The sequence below is a fragment of the Bremia lactucae genome, linkage group LG1, assembly GCF_004359215.1.
Source record: "Bremia lactucae strain SF5 linkage group LG1, whole genome shotgun sequence".
In the NCBI taxonomy this organism is placed as follows: Eukaryota; Oomycota; class Peronosporomycetes; order Peronosporales; family Peronosporaceae; genus Bremia; species Bremia lactucae.
In genome coordinates, this window is record NC_090610.1 from 3811882 (window position 1) to 3820625 (window position 8744).

Consider the following 8744-nt stretch of genomic DNA (forward strand, 5'->3'; position numbering starts at 1 on the left):
GTCAAAATAACCCATTCTGTCTTGAAACAGATGAATTCAACAAAAGAGCCTTTGCTGACGTCTCATCCATCGAGAAGTAAGCATCAAAGAACCAGGCCTTGTTTTTGGGGTATCCGTGGCGCGTGCAATTCAATCTCAGCATCAAGTGAAAGACAGTGGAAACCTTCCAGCTTTCGGAACGTCTAATTTAGGTAGTGCATTTTCACGCGGCCTCGATTCGCCCTAATATGACGAAGAAATTGATGAGAAGCTTCGACGAGTGCACACCATAGGTCGCCTTGACGTTCGAAAAAGACAGAATATCACTTTTTAAAGTTGATATAATTATTAACACCATTCTAAAAAGTATTTTCGCGAATAGCTCATTACGTAACAACGATATGACGGAGTTTGTACCAAGTGGAGTGATTGAAAAGGCGTTCTTAAATGACATGATGTAACGCTTGCTGGCTATTTGCAATTAAATATTGGAGTGTATGTTTACTTATATGTAATCATGAGCCATCCGATGCAGTTACGTTGCGTGTCCACGATGTTTCACTTCCGTGAATGGCCAACTAGCGTGTAATGCCGGAACCGATTTACGTGTGCAGTGCGCGTCCTGCCAAACGTTCATGACACCAAAACAGGTGCTGTATAAGTATCGGCTGAAGGTGCGTATGTTGCTGAGGTACACCCACCACATCGTACAACCAAATAAGTGGTCTCATGCCTACTAGCTACAACTTTTATACGAATCGACCGTCGCCGATGCGATGCTCTTCGATGAAGTAGCCGAAGCGCTGTTGGGCGTATCAGCCATGACGATGAAAAACGATCTTCTTTTAAAGTATCCAGACCTCCATCTCGTGCTAAAGGAGCTCCTAGTTGGATTGCACGTGAGCTTTTCCTTTCAGCGGCCATTACCGAAGCGGAACAGCAAGCATGCACATTTAACGGTATGGGTTGTTCTTGCTACATTTTCAATAATCACTCTTAACATGTTGATCAGCGTGACCTCAAAATCACCAAAATAGAGCCGCTCGTGCCGCAACTTCTTCCCGAGCCAGCAGCGACGCTCGCTATCAAGCTGTTGCGACAGCAACAGGAGGGAAAGCACTTATTTTTGACGCACGATAGAATTTGTTAAACACACTGTCGTGCTCGAAGTGACATAATTACAGAACAACCTCACATACTTTTGACCACGATATTTAGTAATGTTTCATACAGATTTCAATCGCGTCTTTCGTAACTTTTTCTTCTACTGACGCATCTGATTGGTCATAATCCGAACATTCACGTGAGAGACGGAGTCCTAAGCTGCCGACAATCGAGCGTGCTTAAGGGTGCTAGCCTGGACTACGTAACTGTTTATCCTTCCTTTTTAACCACTCTTCGATAGAGACGCACTCGCTCCTTGGCAATTTGTTTGCACTTTATGGTCCACGATCGTACGGCTGCTGGGACACATGCCTCCGCGCGAGTCGTAGCGCGCAATTTGCTGCCCACGACCTTCAGTATCAGCAGCGTTAGTGAAAGTATCACGAGCTTGAATAGCTCATCAACTTCCGCTTCAGAAGCCGGTTTAAGTGCTCCAATCGTCAGTCGACGTGACCCAAAGCATGCAGAGAACGTCACGTCGCCGTCCACGTCGACGCTGTCTACCGCGTCGTCCCCGGTCGCCTCGTGTACTAAAACGGCCAGCAGACGTGCCCAACGCTTCATTCAATACAGTCAACCACTTGCTACAATTAAGAGCGAACGATCGTTTTCTCCTACTAGCTACAACCATCATAGCCATCTACGACCGCGTGATACTTCTCTTACTGACGCTACAGTCGGTACTACTCATAATGCCATTGGCATGGCAGATTGTGCTATTAAGCAGAAAACTTATAAAGGCACGGGGTCACCGCCAGCAGTACAAGAGCAGGAAGTGCTTATAACATCAAGCAGACAGTTAAAAGATAAAGACGATATTACTGGTCCCGCGAAACACACAGCGACTGTGAAACCTTCTCGAATGGTCGTGAAACGACGAGCTACGGAACCTGTGAATAATCGCAGTACTACCAGGCAGACCTCAGCCCCGTCCATAATTCGACCGCCTTGTCAAAGTGGTGGACAATCCGGATTATCCAGTAGTCCACGTATTGGATCGATAAGTCCTTCTATCGACGGCTTGAATAGGAGTCCTCGACGCTTAGAAAAGTGGCAATTACGATTGCAACGGTCCCGATCGGGAACTTCTAGTGGCACTGATGAAGAACGTTCTGGACGGGAGGCGACCTCGTCGAGACGAGTCTACCGTAACCTTCGTAGTCGACAGCTTATGGAGAGTCCACCACCTCCAATTCAAGATGCGGCAACGAGTCGAAGACGACAAAGAGACTCATTGACGCTTAATTACGAGAAAGCGCTTTCACGACGAACTTTGAAACATCCAGCGTCATTTGATGAAAAGTTGGCTTCTCCACCTCCTCTTTCATTATCGGCGGATGCTCAAAGCTCAAGTAGTCCTCGCTCATTAGCACGAAAGCTTGTTTTGATGAATGATGACAATGGTATTGATGAGCACTCTTTAGTTAAGCCTCGACCTGTTCGTATTCGGTACGAAACACCAGCACGTGGCATGGGCGGTAAGCGCGAGATTGCTTTCGCTTCTCTCGGAAAACTTATTGCTCGCCTTACCGACGCACATGAGTATGACACTGAATTTCGAGACGTCTTTTTGCTCACGTATCGATCCTTTTGTTCGCCGTATGATTTTATTAAAAAGCTATTGAAGCGATACAAAGCAGTGCTGTCATTAAGCAGCCCTGTGAGTGCCGAGACTTTAGAAAATACGCAACGTCTGCTGGACCAGATTGCTCTTGACGAGGAGGAGAATGAACAGCGAGCGTCCATTGTGACGTCTCTTTCAACCGCCAAGTCGGATATCAATACGGGCATGGAAGCGAATGTTTCGATGATGCGACTGCTTAGTGTACTCAAGTACTGGATTAAAGAAAGCACATTTATCGAGCAAGATCTCGTGTGTGATCGCAAGTCGCAGAAGAAACTTGTTGCGTTATTGAAAGAAATACAATGCACGTCTCCCATTCCATCTATTTGTCGACACGCTGAGAATTTATTGCTAACCGTCGCGCAATTACTATCCGCTCAGAAGCCGCACGGACATCCGGCTCATAATTTACAAGGTTCAGCCAGAGTCGTAGTTCCAAAAGGATCTTTGAAAGTCCCTCCACCTCCAACGCTCGTGACTTCATCTTCTGCATCGGCGCTTCCGGATAGGCCAAATTTGCGGCTAGGAGCTGAGGTTGGTCCATACATCCAGAACCTAAAAGCTGTTCCAAGGACGCACCATCAGAGTGATCGTGGTGACGCACCTTCCCAATTGCATATTGAGACGATGACAAAACTTGCGTTACCGCGATCGACTTCGGACCCAAAACGAGAGCCATCGATGGTAAAATTGCGTACCAAAAATACCAATGGGGACATTTTTCAGCTACGAAGTCGGCCAACTCCGACAGGTGCCGAAGACCACGCCAAAATTGCAGCACCCCATGCCAGTATCGCAGCAGCTCCCGCTTTAATACATCGGACGCAACGCCATGGCGCGAAGCCTCACAGTGGCGCTACAGTGGCTCCAAAAATGATGCGGGGAATTACTACTGGTAGTGCTGAAGCTTTGAGTCTTGCTAGTGCCCAAGCAGGTGGGCTCGATGCTGTGATACAGGATACGCTCCAACGTGCGCGCGTGACTGCTTCCTCGCGCAGAAGTGCTCGAATTAGCTATGACAATATCGAGCCTTTGTCTGGATTAAGCGCTCAAGAATTGGCTGATCAGCTAACTCTTGTGGAAGCAGATCAGTATTTTTCAAAGCTGAATCCTCGTGAATTGACAAACAAAGCCTGGACGCGCGAGACAAAATACCGTGAAGCCCCTCATGTCATGGCATTAATAGAGCTATTTGACGGAACGGCCGAATGGGTTTCAAGTGAGATTCTTCACCCGCAATTGCAAGCTGTAGAACGTGCCAAGATAATCACTCTCTTTATTGAAGCAGCGGATCAATGCTACCAGATGAACAATTTTAATACGCTGTTTGAAATCTCAACAGGACTCTTAGCGCCTTGTATTCGACAATTGAATACAACATGGAGTCTAATAAATGCATCGGCGCTGGAGAAATACCAGTGTCTTCAGCAAGTATGCTCTCCAGAGGATAACTACCGTAGCTATCGGCAAGCGTTTGCGTTGGCTGAAGGTCACCCTCGACTCGCGTGTTGGTTTATATTAGTAAAAGATTTGTTCACGTACGAAGAATCCATGAAAACGATGGAAGACGGCCTTGTAAACTGGCAAAAGTTTCGCAAGATTTTTCGTGTGATTAATGATACGCTGGATCGACAGAATTTTGCCTTTATAAGATCCAATTTAGGAGGAGCCACGGGTGGTGGCACTGGTGCGAATACCGGCAATGTATCGCGAAAAGGTCGTGGGATTCTACGCCACGACAGAAAAATTCAGCTTCATATTCGACATCGTATTGATACGTACGTTGTTTGCTTTTAATCACTAGTTAGTTCCATTATATACTAATGAGCAGTGTTTCCTTTAGAATTCGAAAAGACAGCTCAGTTTTGTATCAGCTGGCACGCAATGCCAATACGCATGAGAGTATTTTATTCGTCAACAGTCTATCGGAGGCAGGATTTCTATGACACTGGTGACCAACAAAAACTCTCCCATTTTGCTGTCAAAAATCGTTGTCAGTATCCAACCAAAAGCTTGTACAACTACTTTCACATGGGCAAAATGGAGTCAACAAACCGTTTGATATAGTTCTCAAAAGTTTAAGAGGCTAATAATTTCATATATGTGTGCCAATAATCAAAATAACGTTGCTTCACGTCGAATCGAATCGTCTTGATGCTTTTCCTCGCCACTCGCATCCTGATTAGCATTGTCAGCCAACCGTATTGATCTTGTAATAACTGCAGGAACTTGGAATGGACCTCTTGTGTTGTCCAGCAATGCTTTTACTAACACGCCCGTGCGAACATTTCCTTCATGATTCGTTTCGTCTAATTTCATGAGAATGTGTTCCGGGCGCCATTTGTACAATTGAGTTAAAAACGAATCTCGATCCAAATCTTTCGCGCCCAGACTCATTTTATAGTCCATTGACATCCCAAGGTCCCACATTCTAAAGCCAGCAAGATACAAAAGCTTACTTAACGCATGTAATTGCACGGTTCCCGCTCCACTTGCACGACTAAAACCCGTCAGACTTGTGTAGACGCTACCGACCGTGTATCCGAGTTCTCCAGCCACTAACGTGTTTGTAGCGACGTCGTATAGCTCAACTGTATAGAAACGAATCTTGCTCATTCCATTAAGTGTCTTTCCATTCTCTCTTGTTTGAAACAAGGCCTTGAAGCCCTGTACAATAGGCGGATAGAGCCATGGAATGCCGTGCTTTTCATGGCATCCCGCCACGACGCCATCAAAGTCGCGATTAAGCACAAGTTGGTAGTTTTTTGCCCGTTTGCGAACAATCTTAGGCACGTGTTCGGGTGCACTAGGTTGGAATATTAGAACGCAGCGCTGTCGGTGGAGCTTGGGTATGAGGATGCTCGAGCCCATATATTTCGACGCGATAGGCAGAAAACCCTCATACATGAGATCACTTAGAAGCATTGGATCAAAGTGACGACTCACGTAGAAATCATCTTGTGAATGAAATACATAGCGACGCAAGTGTGGTGGCACATAGTCCGGATCCGATCGCGTCATAGGATTCTTGCTTTGTTTATTTGGTGGATTCACAAAACCAGTTAGAGGATTGTTCAATCACACCAAAAAACATACACGGAAAGTTTAAACATAATTTGTTAGTATTTCATCACATTTTTTTACGACAATAACGGGATGTATCGTAAAAGGTAGATAATATTTGGAGAATACTACTTATATAGTAATATTCGGAAAACTTATCCATTGGTAGATATAGGCCATTATATCTACTTGCTCCGCGGTCCAATCAGCGCTCGACCGCGGAGCAAAGAGAGACAGATAAGATTTTATTTCGTGTTTTGTATTAGCATAATTAAGTTAGTATTGAACAGATAGAAACAGAAGAACTTGATTATATTAAATACAGTTTACTTTTAACCCCCTTTAAAGCAAGTATTCATGGGAGATTTCCTCTGCACGTACTAGTGTACGTGTAGTGACATGAGGCACCGCTCGCACTGAAGCAGTACAAGTCAGTAGTGCCCCGTTACACCTGGTAGCACTTTGTAGTCCGTTCAAGGACCACAGTTCCAATCATCTAACATGGACATGTTGTCTGATAATGGAAATACGCATCACGTTTCGCGTGATAGCTACTCCTTCTTAGTGATATAGAAAGGAGTGCGGTCGAACGAATGAGTTCGACCGTAGAGAATGATGCCATCTTGGCCATGCTGTCCGGTTTGGACGGAGATGCCCTCCATTTAGCCATCGCCAAGTTCATACTACATGAGCATGACGAGGCGAAGGAAAAAGGTAGCTTTGCTTAGTCAGCAAGGCTCTCAACAGGCAAAACTGTTGAGGTTACAACAGATACAGACCCCTGTCCCTGGGATGACGCGTATGCGTCATCCCGAAGCCTAAAAGATAGACAACTCTAAGTATGTGGGAGTCGAAGAAGACTTCCTCTTAAGATAGTTCGTCGAGTTGGACGATGCCATAAGGACTCGTCTTATCGTCAGCGAGCAAATGCAAGTTGCATTTGCTTAGTCAAATTTGGCAGGTCGTACCAAAACTTGGGCACTAGGCCTTACGTTGCGCGACCTAGATGTCTTTGGGTCGCTAGAGGCTTTTAAAGCCTGCTCAAACACACCTTGGAACCGCCTAGGGCTGAGTTCAGAGCTCGATCGGAGATTCTGAAACTCAAGCATGGCAAGCGTGATGTTCACGCTTATGCCCAGCTTTTAGCGAGTTGTATCACAAACAACCCAGTTCATGAGCACACGTTAATTACGGCGTTTATGCAAGGTATTACGAATGGTCCCGTAAAGACCCACCTGTCCCGCTTGGAACTGGATACGCTTGAAGAAGCAGTATCCGTAGCGGAACAGGAGGACTTTAGCTTGAGACAGGCTCAAGCTAGTTCGTCATCGTATCGTCCTCCAAGACGACACGAGCTTGATAGTCCAGAGCCTATGGACCTTTTTTATGTCAAAATCGAGAAACGTCGCTTTCCGAACAACAAGCGATTACAGAAATACGATTGTCGTCAAAATAAGGACACTACGCTCATGAGTGCAGTGCCCCACGCCCAGTACCGAGAGGTACTGAACGTAATTATGGACCGAATGCCAAAAAAGGCAACGGTCGCGGGTCCGACGTTGTTGCGAAATCGCAACAGCGAGGCAGACCGCCAAAAAAAACGGTCGGGGTCAGTAGGGGCGCAACGTTCTACTGATCCAGCAACCTCAAGAGAATTTGAATTTTTTTCGACTAAAGTTGCTCCAGACACACAATCATTATGTGTCTCTGCACCTGGCGATGAGGTATCCCTCATCACCTTAAAATTAAAAGTGACAAATGATTTGTCACTTAGAGTCCTAGTGGACTGTGGGCGTCGAATAACTTTATTCGTCGCCAGTCGCTAGAGGGTCGTAGGCTCAAGATGTTGAGCGCGACATCCCTTCAACGAGGATGACAGTGTGTCTAGCGACAGGCGCATCGATAACAGTAATGAAACGCGTAGTGAATTTTCCCTACACGTTAAGAGATTTACAGTACGATGATGATTTCATCGTACTGGATATTTTATGACAAATTTGATGTCATCCTAGGTTTACCGTGGCTCAGAAAATATGAGCCAAGAATCAGCTGGCAGCATCAATCCGTAAAGATGTCTGCCACTTGTTCATTAGATAGCCATCTGATGAACGTCTTGGAGCGTCCACAAGCGTCCACAAGCGTGGGAATGTACTACGAGTGAGTGCGATGGTCTCACTTGTAGTACGGTCGTTAGTACAACTGCACAAGATCACAGTGTGATTACCAATCACATTGTGGAGTCACCTGCCGGCGGCTGTATTAATGCACAGGCAGCGTCGAAGGTCCACCACTCGAATAAGTCGAGTGGATTGAGACATGAATGTACACCTAGCGGGCGACATTCAAGGAAGATACCGGCTGTCCAAAATGGACAACACGATGATCCTAGGTCGAGTAGTGAGTCGACTGTAGAGGACCCGACTTTAATAGCGCAATCCCAGTTGGAAGACGTTGACGGAATAAGTCCTCACGTACTTGAGGAGAAATCTCCTCAAATAGTTAATGCTGAAGTGACTAGACTTCAGCATCCCGTGGGATTGATCCCTCGGCAGGCTGTGGATATATACCAGGAAGAAACCGAGACATCGAATGTCTTGGTTAATGACGGATCAAGAGTAGGCGCTTATACTCTTGATCTGTATGCGCCTCCGAAGTTAACTTCGGAGATAACTCAATTACCAACCCTAGAACTCAAGCGGTTCTTGAGAGATCTGCATAGTGGTAGAATCAAGCAGATCTGCGTACTCGTCACAGAGGACGAATACGTAACCGATATTCGGTCAGCGGTAATTTTTGCAGAGAACGAACGGGTTCTCAGCAGCTCATCGATGGACGAAAGTGTCCTCGATGTGAAGACTCGGATTGAGAGATATACTACTCAATCCTGGGAGTCACTTAAGACAAATCCTTTATA

The 8744-nt window shown here is 45.9% G+C and overlaps 3 protein-coding genes across 3 annotated transcripts; 2 read left to right on the forward strand and 1 right to left on the reverse strand.

The window, feature by feature from the left end:
* Window positions 1–380: 380 nt before the first annotated feature.
* Window positions 381–1190, forward strand: CCR75_006401 (uncharacterized protein; the record flags this gene model as incomplete). The annotated part of the gene is made up of 4 exons (XM_067964471.1): window positions 381–436; window positions 515–653; window positions 720–938; window positions 992–1190. The coding sequence occupies 4 exons, from the start codon at window positions 381–383 to the stop codon at window positions 1127–1129; spliced, it is 552 nt and encodes a 183-aa protein (XP_067822882.1). The 3' UTR covers window positions 1130–1190.
* A 230-nt stretch (window positions 1191–1420) lies between these two features.
* Window positions 1421–4713, forward strand: CCR75_006402 (uncharacterized protein; the record flags this gene model as incomplete). Its single annotated transcript, XM_067964472.1, has 2 exons — window positions 1421–4545; window positions 4611–4713. 2 exons carry the CDS (start codon window positions 1421–1423, stop codon window positions 4711–4713), a joined length of 3228 nt encoding a protein of 1075 aa, XP_067822885.1.
* A 169-nt stretch (window positions 4714–4882) lies between these two features.
* CCR75_006403 (uncharacterized protein) lies at window positions 4883–5788 on the reverse strand (the record flags this gene model as incomplete). The annotated part of the gene is made up of 1 exon (XM_067964473.1): window positions 4883–5788. The coding sequence occupies one exon, from the start codon at window positions 5786–5788 to the stop codon at window positions 4883–4885; it is 906 nt and encodes a 301-aa protein (XP_067822884.1).
* Window positions 5789–8744: the final 2956 nt, after the last annotated feature.